Genomic DNA, 18,579 nt, shown 5'->3' on the forward strand with positions numbered 1-18,579 from the left:
TAGCAGCTGATTCCTAGTAACTCACCAGGTGGTGAAATCTTTCAAACCAGGGTGTACAAACTCAGCCGTTGCTGCCTACCAGATCACAGATGTAAGCTACAGATAAACCCAGGAGTGATGCAAATGGGCAAAACCTTAGCTCCATATTTTCGCCCCCACTGAGAACGTGGAATGTCGGCATTTTTTTTTTCTTCTCAAGACTGCTTTCTCCGAGACATGGTTTTTCCCATAGTTGAGCTGGGACTCAAGTACGCCATCCTGCTACTACCTTTCCTTTCCTGATTTCTGATGAAAATCTGGAACGACCAGGAACAAGTCATTCTAGTGACACCAAATTGAGCAAGGAGAGTGTGGAACCTGGAACTCCTGGACATGAGTACTTTTTCTTCAATCACAGCAGCAGTGCAGGGTCCTGCAAATGGGGCCTGCACAATCTTCACCTTCCCGGTTGGAGATTGAGTGACGAACGTTGACTGAATTTCAACCTCACTCCTGAAGTCATTGATGTCCTCTTGACAGCCATGCGCGGCATGAGGAAAGCAGAGCATGCCTGGTGTTTGGACACATGTGTGGCTGAGTGTATTATCAGGCAAATTACCCACTTCCGGCCAGGCTATACAAGGTATTGCTTTTTCTTTTGTCCCCAGCTCTGCAAGAACTTGCTTTGGGCAAGTTTAAAGGTTATTTTTCTGCTTTTTCTGCTTTTTTTGGTTGCGGGATCAGCACTCTTTATTTAATTACTTGTGATGCAGTTTGTAGAAGATTTACATTTGTTTCTAGCTACACCTTTCATCATGCTGCAGTGGCACCAGAATCTAATCCTTAGATTCTTAAGGAGTTTCTCCCCCCCCCCCCCCCCCCCTGTGAACTGCTGCACAGTTACCCATTGCGGCTTCTCACTCGACGATGTTTTTCTTTTTTTTTTTTTCTTAACTCCATAACATCAGCACATCATTTGAGTGAGCTACAAGCCCTCTCATTCTTTCTGAATAAGCTGGTATTGAAGACGCAACCCTCTTTTCTTCTGAAAGAGGTCACTCCTTTTCATACCAGGCCAAACATCACCCTCCTGGTGCTCTTTACTCCATTTGACCCTACTTCACCTCTCGAAGGAGGAATAGACACATTGCTGCATCATAAAAGAGCCCTCAGCCTTTACATTGATTATGATGATCAGGTTGATGATCAACTCTTTGTTGAATTCGTTGGAGCAAAGAAGAGCAAAGCATTCTAAAATGGACCCCCTCTTGCTGGATCATTCCCTGTATCATAATATGCTGTGCACTGGCTAAGAAGCAGCCACCAGATGTTTTGTTGGCTAACCCCACCAAACCGGCTATCACTGTGTTGCCAAGTGGAATGCCCGTTCTGGACATCAGTCAGGCTGTTAGAAAGGTCACTTTATATGTTCAAAAAACACTGCTATCTGGATGGCCAAGTCAGTAGATAAGGGGTCTTGTCCATGCATTCCTGCAGAACTTTTTGGTCTGAGCTAGTTCATACCCACAACCTGGGAGGCACTGCTTTAATATCTACTCAAAAGATAAGGAATTTGCAGTTAGGAGCATCCGTCAGAAGAACAAGTTACTTACCTTCAGTATCCGCCAGAAGAACAAGTTACTTACCTTCAGTACCTACTTTAACTGCAAATTCCTCAGTGATCCTCCCTTTTCTGTGAACTGAGCTCTTTATTCACCTAATAATGTCCCAAGTCTAGTGATCTGCACACTCATCAAAGCTAATCTGCTCTGTATCTGGGGGTGTGACAGTCTGGAACGCAACTCCCAGTGTGCATGAGTAAAACTTATATGCAGCGGTGTCACTTCTGGAGTGGACTGATGTCAGTGTGCCATCACACAGTGACACCTGACAACATGCATGGGTATTGCTAAAAAGTTTCCGGATCCATTCTAACGCACAGAGAAAATTGAAAAGGTTTGGGATATGCAGATAGAGTATCCACCAGAAAAGCATTGCAAAAAAGGTAAGTAACTTGCTCTTGTAAACTTACAACCTGCACATTGGTGAGCTTCATCATCACTCATTTGGTCTCCTCTTAGTTGATTGCATTCCTTCCGCTTTTTATTTGTCCCTCCTCTTTAGCATAATCTCTTAATGATCCTTACGATTGTCTAACTTGCCTCAATGTGCTTCCCCTCCCCCCACCTCTCTGCTGCTATGTATTCCATAGAGTGCATTTTACATGCCTCCTTTGTTCCCTTGACCTCCCCCTGCTCCTCAGTTGCACATGTACCCTTGTAGTCCATTACATTAAATATTTTCCCATTTTTTTTCCTATCCATTTTTTTCTTTTTGAGGGCTTGTGTCTGGACCACTCTTAAAAGGACAAATCTGGATAAGGTCCATTTCATCTCCCCATGAGTTTCGACTTTTCCTTGGCCAAAGATGAATCTTCTGTAGTCCTTAGTGCTCAATCTCCCAAAGCTAAGGGAGATAGAGGTGTTTTGGTGCCAGGCAGCTACATGGCCATTGGTTCGCATTTTCAGGAGAGATTATTGGTGTGACCCTCAGTGTTAGGTGGATGGTGATTTTTGCCTGCTCTGTTCTGCAGCATTTCCTGGTGTGAAGTTCACTCCTCACACCGCCACCTTTTTCAAGTACTGCTTTTTTCTGCATTCAAAAGATGAGGAATCTGTGATTTGAAGAATCCGTCAGAAGATCAATTAGTTAACTTTGGGTAACTCTCCAAGGCGATTCGTAAACCCTGGGTACGTTTAGAATCTGCTGCAGGTGGCCTTGAACACCTTTTGGGGAAAACAAGTCATGAAATCCTATGTGTGAAGTGCAGCAAACAAAAAAAGTAGAGCACTGCGTGGGTGGAGGGGAGCATCAGCTGCTGTGGGCTTAATTGAGCACGCTTTGATTGTGACAGGGACCACAGTCGCATCTCACCAGCCTTCCTGCTCAAAATCATGTTTGTAGTCTGTTGGATTATAACTGTATCTGAATTACTCAGACCCTTAGTGTCCCTTCTGCTTCGTTCTTGATTTGTCACCTGTGCGAGGATTGTCCTTTTATCCTCCTCCCACTCCCCTAGAGTAGCTACTTACTCCACCTCACAAACCTCTACTCATCTTCTTAAGGTCCAACCCTAAATTCCCAGGCATGCCAAAGGGGAATAGACCTGCTAAGTTTATAACCTACGTGGGTAACAGTCGGGAGTGTCAGCCATTCTGAACACTCATTTATAGACCTCTAAAAAGAAAATCCAGAAGTATTCCATTGCCTCAAAGTACTTGTTCATTGGGGAGACGTTTCATTGTTTTCCTCTACGTTTCTGTTGTGCATCACCTTCTTGTGACTCAAATACAATGGCTCACTTTTGCCCTTAAATATCTAGGACTCTTCTGAAGGCATCCAGTATAGATTGGGTCTAAATATTTTTTTCAAAAAAACAACTCTCCTGTCAGTGGCAGTAGCCTGCTGGTAACCTCTCCAACTTTTAGTGGGGCCAGTTATGTGCAATTGAAATGACTTGAAATGACCTGATACAGGCATGCGTGGGAACGGCATGGGTGGTTCTAGCATGCCACCCCCCCTACCTGCCATAAGGCCCAAAAGAACTACTAAAACCACCCGACCCTCTCCACCACCACCGCCCCTTAAAAACAAAAGTACCTCAACACCCCCTGCCCACCCTAAGCACGAAATCCCTCCCCGACCCCCCCACCCTAAAAACAACCAACCCCTCCACCCCACCCCTAAAAAACATTCTACCTTGACACCCCCCACTCCAAGCCCTTAAAACTACCCCCAACCCTGCCCCAACCCCACTTACCTGACCAAACTGCCCGATCCCCCTAAAAACCAAACTACCCCAATCCTCCTACCCGTCCCTAAAAACCAAACTATCCGAACACCTCCAGCCCCCAAGCCCTTAATCCACCCCACTGCTATAAACTACCCCAACCCCACTTACCAGACCAAACTATCCCAATGCCCCCACCCTGTCTCTAAAAACCAAACTACGCCGACATCCCCACCCCTGTCCCAAACCCTTAATCCACCCGCCCGTAAAAACTACCCACCACCCCTGCCCCAACCCCACTTACCTGATCAAACTACCCTGATTGCCCCCACCCCGCCCCTAAAAGCCAAAATATCCCGATCGTGCCCACCCTAAGCACTAAATCCCTCCCCGACCCCCCCCCCCACCCACCTTAAAAAAAATCAACCAACCCCTCCACCCCCTCCCCTAAAAACCAAAACTACCCCGATTCCCCCCATCGCTGCCCCTAAAAACCATTCTACCTTGACACCCCCCACTCCAAGCCCTTAAAACTACCCCCAACCCTGCCCCAACCCCACTTACCTGACCAAACTGCCTCGATTCCCCCTACCCCTAAAAACCAAACTACCCCGATCCTCCTACCCGTCCCTAAAAACCAAACTATCCCGAACCCCTCCAGCCCCCAAGCCCTTAATCCACCCCAATGCTAAAAACTACCCCCAACCCCACTTACCAGACCAAACTACCCTGATGCCCCCACCCTGACCCTAAAAACCAAACTGCCCTGACCCCCTCTGCAAGCCCTTAATCCACCCCACCCCTAAAAACTACCTTCAACACTGCACCAACCCCTCTTACTGACCAAACTACCCTGATTGCCCCCACCCCGCCCCTAAAAACCAAAATATCCCGATCCCCCGCCCCTAAAAACCAAACTGTCGATCACCCCTCCACCCCCGCTCCAAGCCCTTAATCCCCCCACCCCTAAAAACTACCCCTAACCCCACCTACCTGACCGCACCCTCTCCCAATCCACTCTGCCTTTTTCTCTGCCTTAACACGCATATGTGTAATTCAGCAAATGCGTGGTTAAGGCAGAGAAAAAAGGCAGTCGTCGTTACGGTAAGCGTGGTTACGCTTGCGTTATAGACGACATTGTTGTTCCTGAGTCATGATTCAGGATGTTTCCCATCTCATAATCTCCTTTTCATTCTTCGGTATGCTTCTCTTCCGTGTATGAGATGTTGCTGACTTCTGTCTCTCAAAAACAAGCATTGGCAAAGCCAATAGGTTTCGCCTTTACGAGATCTTTGACAATGTTTTTAAGCCATGTGGCATGGCAGCGGCACCACTGTGCAACGTGACTGAAAGGACAAATAATAAAAGCGCTCTGACGTGGCCAGTGTGGACAGCGTCCTAACGTTTTCATTTACTTTCAGCCGTGTTGGACAGCTTTGCGCTCTATGCAATATGGCTAAAAACATTAACAAAGCCAATAGATCTCGTATAGGCGAGATCTATTGGCACTGCCAATGCTTGTCTTATCTAGACATTACGATTACCAAAGTTAAGTTAGAGAGTGTGTGGCAGATCACATGACTCCAGTTCTGAAAGAGCTTCACTGGCTCTCCCTTGAAGCCAGGATTGACTTAAAAATGGTATGCACTGTAAAGAGAGCTCTATCTCACCCGTCCTAGTTACCTGAATAACAAACTCCATCACATTCGAAGAAATGGGTGCTATTGACCAATCTTGCTTCCTGTTTAAATTCCAGCTGTCAAAATCTCACACGCTCAAACAAGTCATCTCCTTCCAAGAGCCAAAAATATGAAACCAGGTATCCAATAAAAGTACTGGCGCCAAACATGACAGCTTTCTGAAGACCTAAATGCGCCCCTCTAGAACGTACATAGAGATTTTGCATCATTGTTCTTATCCTCAAAGTCAGTGCTGTTTCTTTTGTTACTTGAAAGTGATGCAGTTCCCGTCTGTACAAATATCTTTAAATAAAAATGCTAGATGGAGTCAAACTCTGCACTTGTAGTCACTGTAGTTTTTGATATCTCTTGCTAGTAGCATAGGTTCTGTACCTGCCCTAGAAGCAAACCTTTAGAGTTTCGAATCTTTATTTGTAATGTTACTGTGAATCTTCCTGCTATCGCCTGCTCTTTTTCAAAACTGTCTTATTAACACCCCATCTACCACCAGGTGCCCGGTAGGTAAATCAACTTCCCCGTGCAGAGACCATGCTTCTTTTAACCCACAAGTGGTGGGAATTTGATATCTTCACTAAGGGAGAGTTCGTAGACACATGGCCCAGGACCACTGCCCCTCTTGGCAACCAGAGTTTAGAGCCACTACGTTTATACATTACCCTCCTAATAGCTTCGAAATAATTCTGATTACAAAACAAAATACACACAGTTAGAAGTTGAGCTTCTTGCGGTTTTGTTACCACTAACCAGTTACCTTATCTGTTGCTGCACCACCAGTTTCCTGTCTCTGTACCTGTGTTAGGTGGATTTTTTCTCAAACCTCCTCCAGCACCCTTTCTGTCTCTAAATGTTTGTTCACATAGGGTCCCCAAGCGTAACTTGAGACGTAAATTACATTTCAATTCAATTTTCATGATGTTAATTTGGAAATATTAGCCCATATTTTGTGTCTTTTTTCCCCTTTTCCATTTATCAGTTTTTATTTAGTTTGTCTCCCCTTATTTTTTCTTAGTAACTGTCATGTCTACTGTCGTAAAAAATATAAAAGTTTACAAAATGTGTGCTAGTTCCCCTTTGCATTACATTGATATAACGATCGTTAAGCGATGCTTACACATCCGTATCGTTAAACTGAAGAGTTACCAACCACTATAGCTGTCTCGGCTACCGCAGATATATGCTTCCTAAAATTGTAAATGAACTTAACTTAAAGCAGCCTCCAGTACAGAATGACCTATCTCGGTGCTGAAAGTGCATCTAGGCGGAGGCAAGACATGGGAGGAATGTCCTCATCCTACTGTTTTCTTGAAGAATATTTCAGTAAAAAAATAAATAGTGGCTTAGCGAAATGCCGCACAGAAAGAGTGCACTTTTTAGATATTCTCCCTCTCAGCTCTTGATTTCTTGTAGTGGAGAGTTCATAGCTGGCCTGTCCAGTACGAAACTAGCCAGTGAAATGAAGACCTCCGTCCCACGACCCACCGCGACCCTTTGGGCTTTTTTCAAACATTTTGCCACTTTGTTAGTCTTTTGACCAATAGTTATGTCATTTGTACCTGAATCATGGAGGCCGCCCCTCTCCTTTCGTCAGTCTCCTGCACCGTGGGGAGCTCGCTACTGCTTGTGTTGGTCTGTGTGCACTGAAGCTTGTGCTGCTCCTGGCCGTCCGGTACATGTTCTGTCTATTGTCGAAGCTTGAGAAAATCTTTACATTATATGAAAAGCAAAACTCATTGCTTTGCACTGTCTATTTTACGATGCTATTCCGGAGTTTGGAAAAAGCAGCCATGAACGAACATCCAATTAAGAACAAAATTAATCAATGCCAGCAGCATTCTTTGGTGTATAATAAAACAAGCTGCTTGATGCTTACTAAGCATTTTCGGTTTCTTAGCTTTTGTACATAGGACGTTCTGTCCATTGGTCATTAATTACCTTAAGATGTATTAGCAATAGATCTTTAATAGAAATGCAACGTGGCCAGTCACATTATTTTTATTGCTGCTAAAATGTGACAACGGCTATGTGTTTTCACTCTAAAGCGACAATTTAACTTAAAAAAAATATTTAAACTGTAAATCGTTTTATACTAACATTTTTGTCTACTAAACTTTTTACACTTGTCATTTAGTTGCACAGTATCCTTTTGAAGACCACAACCCACCACAGCTAGAGCTTATCAAACCTTTTTGCGAAGACCTTGACCAGTGGTTAAGTGAAAATGACAATCATGTTGCGGCAATTCACTGTAAAGCTGGAAAGGGAAGAACAGGTGTTATGATATGTGCATATTTGCTACATCGAAAGAAATTTTTACAACCACAGGATGCACTAGATTTCTATGGAGAAGTGCGGACCAGAGATAAAAAGGTTTGTTATGCTCATTTTTCTATCATGTTATTTTTTTATTAAAGATGTATGCTGTGAAAATAGTAATGTTATCTGTTCAATGACTGTAGCCAAAAATCTGAGTACTCTTATAACTAATACTAAAAGGACTGATCCGTGTTTTGGAAATGTTTTTAATGCCCCTTGATATCCCTCTTTTGAAGAAGGTGGCTAATCTTGACATTGAGTGGGAGACTTGCTTCGAATATTAACAGTTCACTATGCATTGGTGCCTGGTGTGCCTATGTACATCTATACATTTAACTTTACTTTCTCTACAGTTGTTGTTCTTGCTTTGTTGCCAAACTAAAGTTCTTAATATCTTACACAAATGTGATGACAAATTTATCTTTGGACTGCATTTAACAGTCTCTCTGTTTGGATTGTAGTCTCAAATAACGAGGAGGGGGATTATCGTGATACTTTGAAAACTTAGGTCAAATATTGATGTCCAAAACATCAAAAGGAAAGTGCATATAGGATCTATAGTTTTTACAATTCTTAAGTCCACATCTATGTATCTTGAATAGCTATATAGCCTGAGAATACTTATGTGGAGTTAAGTGGAGAAAATCTGTTCAGATCTGTGATATTTTTGTCCTTGATATTTTGGCTTCAATATTCAGGTATAACAATACATTAATGGCATGTGTAGATGTTGATACACATGCTCTGCATACTTCTGCCTTTGAGTGTTGGGCTCAGACATGTACAACTTGTTTTTCTTTGAATAAGTCTTTAGGTTCCCAAGGTGTTGACACTCCTGCTATGACTGGCATCAGTTTCATTGTTAGATTGCTTTCTTCCTCCATCAGGTCTGGCCATGCCATTACTCGTTGGGTTTCTGTTGCTTCTCCTCCCATTGACATAAAACAATTGCGTTTGCAGTTTTTCATCTTGGTCCCACCGGTGTCAACCCTAGATATTGGTCGACACTTTGATTCTGGTCTGACCTCCTTAGCCTTTGTCCTCAACCACATTCTTCGAGAATGTGCAGGCTGTGATGGAAAGGACCCCCTTTCAGTATTGTTCACAGGGGCACTCTAAATGCTTGTGGCATGCTCACCATGTGGTCTGCAGTGGTCCCATGTCGCCGTAACCCAATGAGACCTCTTGCTCCGCCTGCCTCAGATTCTGGTCCCAGAAGGCCTTCCGGTACTTGTGCAACTGTCAGCTTGCTTGGAGCAAGATAGCTCAGTGACCCGATGACGACGCCCCGGACATCTTCAGTGCTGATGTCGAAGAACCAGGCGCATCAGCCTGCAGGGCAACCAAACTATTTCAGTCTGAACTCAAGCTCTCCTTCAGGGTCCAAGGAGATGACCAGCTGCCCCCAAGGGACATCACCAGATTACTCCGATCATGAATGCTGTGCCCAATCACTCACACCAACTGGCTGACCACTGCCTTTCAGAGTGCTGGGCGTCAAGTCTACCACCAGCCCAACAGCCTTCCAGGCTGCCAGTGCATCCCAGCCATGGCAGGCACTGACATAAGGCCTCATAACAGACTGTCTCCATCTCCAAGCTCTCTGCACAAGACCCTGCGTTCCTCGGCACTGGCAGTACCCTCTGTCGTCAATTTTCTTTTCTCCATCACAACCTCACCATTCAGAGCCAAAACACCTTTGAATTACAAGGCTGACTTTGGAGATCAAACAGACGTCGACATCAGGTGTGGAGCCGACTCTCCTGTTCAAGGCGCCTTTCTCAAAAAGCTTTGAGGACCTCAAGGCTCCTGTTCTACAGTTGGACAGGAGGAGTTGGACAGAAGTTGGAGGAGACTTTTTATTCACCCTCAAACCGGTAAGATCTTTGCCAAACTGCCACACCCTTCCTCGCAAACGAAAGCTTACCTTTGGAGGGCAGCTTCCCTTGGAGCCACTACCTCCTTCCAAGAAAAATCGAGATAGGGGCACTAGCCTCTTGACTTTTATACATCCTCCTTCTCTTCCTCTGCTTAATGCACCTGGGCCACTTCAATTAGCTTTGCCAGGGAAAATCCTCACATTCCTCATAGAGGGAGGAGCAGTGCAGTAGATCATGCTGGACCCATCCAATGCACTATATGACCTAGAGCCCCGGGATGATCCTTGGGATGATTAGGGGGTTGTCACTACAGGCAACAACGACCCTGATCTGTATCGCAAAGCCTTCCCCTCCTGATGATATTGACCTCTTATCACAAGGCCATTTACAGATTGGCCACCTTCAACAACGTGGACTTGTATACCATCACGGAGGAGGATAACTTTTTAGTAGAGACACTTTTACACATGCACGGTTTAACCCAGTATCAGCCCACACTCAAGGGTGCCTTAAGACCCACCCATGAGGTGTTTGAAGATCTGTTTAAGGTCATAATTGTCACAGCTTGGTTGATAAAATATAAGACCTCCTCCACCTCAGATCCCTCCTTACTATTAGAGGGCAGCTCACCCCGGACTCTGGTTGTGGACATCGCCCATAAACAATTGAATGCACCAGGTATGAAATGTGGCAGGCAAAAGAATGGCCATTAAATCTGCCACCCATTGGTGGATTGCCAACTCGGTCGGCCTCCTCTTGATGTACAACCAAGCTTAGTGGGATGAGATAGGGAAAACACATCCAACATCTAGCGGACCAATATAGGGAAAGAGCTCAGGAGCTTATGACTGAGGACCAGACCATTCCTAACACCACCACCATCAGGTGTGCCCTGGGTGCAGCTGTCACCGCTGCCAGTGGTGCTAACTCTGGCATCCTAATCTGCCTGCATCCCATGTTTCTGGCTTAAAGACAGAAGTCAAACAACATCTGATTAACATGCCCTTTGATAGGCCTCAAGTTTTTCAATGTTAGAGAAAATAAAGAACGACAAGGAGACTCAAGGTGATGGGAGCCCTTCAGATCCTCATCACCATGGGGGTCCTTTCGCTGCCAACTGTTTTGAGTTGGCAGCAAGACACCTTCTCCAGAGGCCTCTGCCACCTACCAGATTCAACATCAGTATGCCTCCCGTGGATATTCCAGTGGTGCCTACAGGGGAAAAATGTAAATGGCAGTGGTAGAGGTGGTGCGCAAAGGGAGCTGCTTCTATCCAACAGTGACTCCCTTACCCTTAAATCCCCCACCCCCAACCTCCCCAGCACCTATTGGGGGCCGTGTTCAGGGTATCCTCGGCCAGAGCAAACACATTATCTCAGAGCAATGTGTTCTGCCCATTGTTTCACATGGCTTTTCCCTGGAACTCCCTTCTCCTCCACCAAACATCCCCTGCCGATACTCCCAACTAAGTGACTACCAGGGCCTCCTCCAGGAGGAAATAGATGTGATACTGCTCAAAGGGGCTATAGTGCCTGTTTCATCATACCTTCACTGCAAAGAGGTATACTACCTATACTTTCTGACCCTCAAGAAAGATGGGTTCTTCGGGGCCCATCCTTTATATCAGGCCCTTTAGCAAGTACATCCTGTCAGTGCACTTCCACATGATAACACTCCAAGATGTCATCCCACTGCTGCAGCAAGTAAACTTCATGATCACCCTCGACCTGAAGGATGCCTGTCTTTACATCCCAATTCATACTGCCCAGCGCTGTTACCTCTGTTTGTGGTGAGTCGCCCACTTTCAGATTACCTTAGAGCTCTAGCACAATCTTAACTTCACGATCAGTGTGGGGAAATCACACCTCCGCCCACTTCAGATACAGCCCTTTTTAGGGGCAATCCCAAATTCAGTCAGTGTAAAAGCTTGTTCCAACCCTGTAGGGATCAAAGCCTTCCAGCACCTGCTGCCTCTTTTAGAGCCAAATTGCCAGTTAATGGCCATGAAGGTGATGTGCCTCCTGTGTACGATGGCCTCCTGCTTCGCCATCCTTCTCCGCCCATGATTGCACATATTGTTTTGTATTGTATTGTAATTGTATTTATATAGCGCTTACTACCCTTACATATACCGCTCCAGTAGTGCTCAGTGGTCACAAGCTGAGGGTCTTTGGGAGAATATGTTGTTTTGGACCATATCCATCACTCTGTAGTGGCGCAGCAACAACCTGTTGCAGGGCAACCCTTTCTAGACCCAATCCCACAGGTAACCATTACCATGGATGCCTTCCTCATAGGCTGGGGTGCCGGGTCCTCACATTACGTCGAGTTAGAGCTGTTAGCGTTGTAAACTCCTAACCGGACTTTTCTTGCCACATTAAATGAAGAAAAAAAAAAGGTGCGATCGTGCTGTGTTTTATTGCGCTACTAAATAAAGAGAAACGGTAGTTCAGAAACCATACGGAAAACATGGAGCCTCGTATGTTTCCAGTAGTTTACCGGTGCTCTCGCGGAGGGCTAAACGCCGGAAAAGGCATGACTTATGCGTGCCTTTCACGAATGAAAACAAGCGGATTTTAAAAGGCAAGCCCATGAACCAAAGAAAGTTACTGACATAACATGGGCGTGGTTAATATCCCCCTAAAGAGATATTAGAAGAGCGATGGTGCGCTTTGCCTTTGCCCCTAAATGCAGTCCTGATCAGAACAGACAAGATGACCTCCATGTATTGACTTCGAAAATGGGGGGGCACACGCTCTCGCCAGCTCTCCAATTTGGGACAGGGCAGTTGGCATTGGGCGATCCACCAAAGGGTTCATCAACTATAAGGGTACCATCCAGGAGCAGAAAACAAGTTCAGACTTGCTCAGCCGGATGCAGTAACAACTCAAGAGTGGTAACTCAACCCCCAAGTTCTACTTGTATACTTCCAGTGTTAGGGATTTCCCCCAACATAGATCTTTTTGTAGCTGGCAGAAAACTCTAAATGTCCAAGGTTCACCTTCAGGTTACCGCACCCGTAGTCCATAGATAAGGCACTATGAACAAGCTGTTCTGATGGATACAACTACCTGTGGATTCCTCACCTAATGAATACTCCCATGGCGCCAGCATTCGACGGAAATCTTCTTCCTAGTCTCTGCACGTCGACGAGGACGTCACTCTAGCCCACGCGACGCCGTCTGACGTCATACAGGCAATAAGCGGTCCTCGACGACGTGCCGACGTCAGTTCCCTTTTTTCCGTGCATTCGAAACGGTTATCTTTGAGGGAGCTACTGTTACTTTCGTGGTTACAGTGTATTTTTTGCTGCGTAGTCCTTCGCTGCAGTAATAATGTCGCAGAGAAAGTCAGGTTTTAAGCCTTGTCGTGTGTGTGGGGGCAAGATGTCAGTTACGGTTCCTCACTCCGACTGCCTTTGGTGTTTGAGCTCCGACCACGACGTCTCGACTTGCGATTCATGCCAGCACATGAATCCAAAGGCCTTCAAGGAACGTGAGGCGAAGTTGTTTATGGCGAAGTCGAAGAAAGAAAAACATCATAAGAAGTCTTCTTCGCCAAGGCATCGGCGTCATCGAGACTCCCGGTGCCGTAGAGAATCACGGCGCCATTCAAGCAAGGAGACTCGTTCCAGGTCTTCGGATCGGCGCCGGAGGACTTGGGAGGTCAGTCCCACGGTCACGCCGCATCCATCGATGCCGTTGCCCTCTCCGGCGTCACCGACTTCACCTGGACAGGCGTCGGTGATTGAGGTGGTGCAGCCTCTGGTGTTGTCTCCGGCGTCGCAGACGTCGAGGCCAGCGTCGGGGTCGCCTTCGAAACAGGCACCCCAGTATCCGGCTTTTCCCACCCCTGGAGCCGATAGTACCGCATTCCTAAATGCGATGTATACTATCTTCCAACAGATGGCTCCAGGGGGTGCTCCAGCTGGCCCTTTGGCCTTTTCATTGGGTGATCCTGCGCCTCTACGGCCGGCACCCTTTATGCCCTTTCTCCCTTTTGGGAACGTGGGCTCGGCGCCGGTGGCCACTCCGGTGGGTTTGGAGGGATTGGTCCCGGAGATTTCCATTCCGTCGTCGGGATTTCGTCCTGTGACTCCGGTGGGTCCATCCGCTCAGAGTGCTCTTTCATCGGCGCCGAAGTTACCTGTGGCGCCGGACGCGGCGTCGGTGGCTTCTGAAGATCGGCGCCGATCTTTGGCTTCGGCGGAGGCATTGTCGACTCCGCGTATCGAGCAGAGGCTTCATTCGAGGAGACGTGCTCTCCGTTTATTAGAGGAGCAGGAGTACCAACGAGTCCTGGAAGAAGGAGAACTAGAGGACTCGGGTGATGGACTGCATGGTCTAGATACAGCCAGTGGGCTGGACACTTCCCCTGAGTGGGATCTTTCGTCTCCAGGGGAATACACGGAGGAGGCTGCTTCCTTTCACGCAGTGGTACGGAAGGCGGCTAGTTTTCTGGACCTGCCTTTGCCGGTGGCAGAGACAAAACAGAACCTTCTGACAGAGGTGCTTCATCCGGCCTCAGCTGCGGCAGAGCCTCTACTGCAGTTTAATGACGCTTTGCTGGATCCGGTGCTAGAGGTGTGGAAGAGACCAGTATCTTCCCCAGCGGTTCATAGAGCCGTAGCCAGGAGGTATCGAGCTGCACCAACTGACCCTGGCTTTCTTTCTAGGCACCCTACACCGGAGAGCTTGGTGGTGCAGGCCTCCTGTTCATCCAAATCAGCGCCTGGTTCTTTTCCGACGGTGCCTGGGGACAGGGACTCGAAGAAACTGGAGGCGCAGTCCAAGAATTTTTTTTCGTCCTGCAGTCTGGTGTTGAAGGCCACCAACGCAACTTGTATCCTGGGGAGATATATTCATGCTCTTATGGATGACATTTCCTCATCATTTACGGAGCTTCCCCAGGGTCTTTTGGATATTGTCTCAGATGCCCAGGCTGCCGCGACCCAGATTATTCAGTCTGGGCTGGACACGACCGACTCGGTGGCCAGAGCAATGGGCACGACTGTGGTGGCAAGGAGACAGGCCTGGCTCCGTAATTCGGGGTTTTCTGCGGATGTGCAGTCAACCCTATTGGATCTCCCTTTTGATGGGGACAAGCTGTTTGGCGCCAAGGCAGATTCGGCCTTGGAACGTTTTAAGGAGAGCAGGGCCACAGCCAAATCGTTAGGACTCCAAGCTCCTTCTTCCTCTGCCTCTTCCAGGATTTTCAGGAGGTTTCGGGGATTTGGGCGTGGCTCTTCCTTCTCTTCCTTTCGGGGGAGATTCCAGCAACCTGCCTCTTCCCATCCCTATAGATCTTTTAGAGGGAAAGGGTGGGCCCGCACCAGAGGAGCCTCTCAGCAGCACTCTGCCTCTTCCTCGTCCTCTGGAGGGGTGCAGCAGGGAAAGCAGCCTTAAGCTTCCACCATTTCCCACTCACTCCTCTCCTGTAGGGGGAAGATTACAGCATTTTCTCCGCAAGTGGAAGACTATTACAACGGACACTTGGGTTCTCAGTATTGTGGGAAAAGGCTACACCCTCCCCTTTCGGGAGTTCCCGCCCCTCATCCCGCCCCGCCCATCTTATTGTTCAGAAGAACACCTCCTGTTGCTAGAACATGAGGTACAAGTCCTCCTTTCAAAGGGCGCGGTAGAGTTGGTCCCAGAGCAGGAAAGGGGTTGAGGTTGTTACTCAAGGTATTTCCTGATTCCCAAGAAGGATGGTCGGTTGAGACCAATCCTGGACCTGAGGATCTTGAATTGGTTCCTCAAACAGGAAAAGTTCAAGATGCTGACCCTAGCTCAGGTGCTTTTGGCGTTGAACAAGGAAGATTGGATGGTGTCTGTCGACTTGCAGGATGCTTACTTTCATATCCCGATACTCAAGTCACACAGGAAGTATCTCCGGTTTATGGTGGGATCGCAGCACTATCAGTTTGCGGTCCTTCCGTTTGGTCTTACTTCAGCACCTCGAGTCTTCACGAAGGTGATGTCGGTGGTTGCGGCAGAGCTCAGAAGGAAGGGGATAGCAGTATTCCCTTACTTGGACGACTGGTTGATCAAAGCCAAGTCTCCGGAGCTTGTGTCGCATCATCTGCAGTCAACGACTCAGTTGTTGTTCGACCTGGGTTTTTCGGTGAACGAGCCCAAATCTCACCTGGAGCCCTCTCAGCGCCTCCTGTTCATAGGGGCAGTACTGGATACAACATTGGGTCGAGCCTTTCCTCCGCCTCAGCGGATTCAAGATATTCAGGAATTGGTTCCAATGTTTCGAAATGGAACGGTAGTTCCAGTCCTCAAGGTCCTTCGTCTGCTCGGTCTGTTTAACTCCTGCATTCTGTTGGTCACGCATGCTCGCTGGCACATGAGGGCTCTTCAGTGGTGCCTCCGAAGGCAGTGATCTCAACACAAAGGGGATCTAGAAGGTTTTGTCAAGATCTTCAGAGATGCTGCGGTGGACTTGAAGTGGTGGATTGCGAGCAACAATCTTTCACAAGGAAAGCCGTTCGAACAGTCGCCACCAGTGGCCACGGTCATAACGGATGCTTCCACTCTAGGGTGGGGAGCTCATCTGGGGGATCTGGAGATCAAAGGCCTTTGGTCTCCAGAGGAACAGATGTTTCATATCAATCTGTTGGAGTTACGGGCTGTACGTCTGGCTCTCAAGGCCTTCCTCCCTTCCCTTCGTGGTCAGTCGGTACAGGTCCTAACGGACAATACTACCACGATGTGGTACATAAACAAACGGGGAGGAGTAGGGTCGTACCTTCTCTGCAAAGAAGCTCTTCAACTATGGTCCTGGGCAAAGGACCATCAGATCTGCTTGGTAGCAAATCATCTGGCCGGGGTCTTGAATGTACGTGCGGACAGTCTCAGTCGCCAATTCTCGGCAGACCACGAGTGGCGTCTCCATCCAGATCAAGTCCGTTTAATCTTCCAAAGGTGGGGGTTTCCTCGGGTAGATCTGTTTGCCACTCTGGAGAACGCGCATTGCCCGTTATTCTGCAGCCTCCAGTATCCGATGCAGGGAGCGTTAGGGGACGCGTTTCAAATAACCTGGTGCGGCCAGTTGCTTTACGCGTTTCCTCCCATACCCTTGATTCCTCGAGTATTGAGGAAGATTCGCCAAGACCAGGCTCTAGTAATCTTAATAGCTCCGGATTGGCCAAGGAGGGTGTGGTACTCGGACCTTCTCCAACTCTCAATGTGCCCTCCGCTCCGTCTCCCTATCAGGGCAGACCTCCTCTCGCAGTCGCAGGGGCAGGTTTTACACCCCAACCTCCAGAGTCTGCACCTACATGCCTGGAGATTGAACGGGGCAACCTGAGTTCCTTCTCTCTCTCGCCTGATGTAGTGGATGTTATATTAGCGGCCAGGCGACACTCCACTAAATCTATTTACGCTAATAGGTGGTCTAAATTTGTGGTGTGGAGAGAGGCAGATTAATCCCTTACAAGCTCATCTATCGGATGTTTTGTCTTTTGCTCTGTATCTAGCGCAGAAAGGCTGTGCAGTGGCTACCATTAAGGGTTATTTATCGGCCTTGTCAGCCTTCATATGTCTTCCAGACCAACCATCGTTATTTAAATCCCCTATTGTTGTCAGATTCTTGAAAGGTCTTCTAAATAAATATCCTCCAAAACCATTCGTTATGCCGCAATGGGATTTGTCCTTGGTCTTGACTTTCCTTATGGGGTTCCCTTTTGAACCTATGCATTCTTGCCCCTTAAGGTATTTGGTTATAAAAACAGTCTTCCTGGTTGCTATAACATCTGCAAGGAGAGTGAGTGAGTTGCAGGCCTTATCGGTAAAGCCCCCTTATACAACTTTTTATGGGGATAAGGTGGTGTTGAGGACCAAGGCTGCTTTCCTCCCGAAGGTTGTTTCACCTTTCCATTTGGCACAGACAATTACTTTGTCCACGTTCTATCCTCCGCCTCATCCTTCTAAAGAGGAAGAAAGACTGCACCGGCTGGACCCAAAGAGAGCGTTAAGCTTCTTTATTGATAGAACTAAGGATTTCAGGCTGGAGGATCAGCTGTTCATTGGATACGTGGGCAAGAGGAGAGGAAAGGCAGTCCACAAGAGAACACTATCCAGGTGGGTTGTTCTTTGCATTAAAATCTGTTACTCTTTGGCAAAGAAGGATCCTCCTGAGGGCATTAGAGCTCATTCCACCAGAGCTAAGTCGGCCACTTTGGCCTTGGCCAGAGGTGTTCCTGTGGTCGACATCTGCAAGGCCGCAACTTGGTCGTCCCTTCACACTTTTGCGAAACATTACTGTTTGGATTCTGAGGTTAGAAGGGACGGCCATTTTGCACGGTCAGTGCTGCAGGATTTCTTGGTTTGACCATTTAGGCACCCGCCACCGGGCGTGGTACTGCTTTGGGACTCTATTCATTAGGTGAGGAATCCACAGGTAGTTGTATCCATCAGAAGAACGAGTTACTTACCTTCGGTAACGACTTTTCTGGTGGATACATTAGCTACCTGTGGATTCCTCACGGTCCCACCCGCCTCCCCGTTGCCTTTCTGGTCTTACCAAGTAATCCTTGATTGCGCTCCTCTTGGTCTTCAAGGTTGCAGTAGATGTTGTATATATGGATATTTGTGTATATTTATCTGTATATATATATATATCTTTGTGTATATACATGATTTGAATATATTTGTTGTTTAAAAAAAAAAAAAAAGAAAAGAGAGTTATATTAAATTAACAGCTATTCATTGCAATGTTGTGTATTTTACAATGTTATGGTATTTTACCTTGCTCTTTCATTGCATTGGGTTGTTGTTCTCATGCACGTAAAAAATTGTTGGTACTGACGTCGGCACGTCGTCGAGGACCTCTTATTGCCTGTATGACGTCAGACGGCGTCGCGTGGGCTAGAGTGACGTCCTCGTCGACGTGCAGAGACTAGGAAGAAGAT

The 18,579-nt window shown here is 47.2% G+C and overlaps 1 protein-coding gene across 2 annotated transcripts in view; it reads left to right on the plus strand.

Annotated features, from left to right (window-relative positions):
- PTEN (phosphatase and tensin homolog) overlaps window positions 1–18,579 on the plus strand; it is a 303,421-nt gene that overhangs the window by 149,016 nt on the left and 135,826 nt on the right. For both annotated transcript variants that reach the window (XM_069239896.1, XM_069239897.1), the window contains exon 5: window positions 7,598–7,836. In XM_069239896.1, the coding sequence (XP_069095997.1) occupies window positions 7,598–7,836 (239 nt within the window). The remainder of the gene's footprint in view (window positions 1–7,597; window positions 7,837–18,579) is intronic.

Source organism: Pleurodeles waltl, chromosome 6, assembly GCF_031143425.1.
Source record: "Pleurodeles waltl isolate 20211129_DDA chromosome 6, aPleWal1.hap1.20221129, whole genome shotgun sequence".
Taxonomy (NCBI): Eukaryota; Metazoa; Chordata; class Amphibia; order Caudata; family Salamandridae; genus Pleurodeles; species Pleurodeles waltl.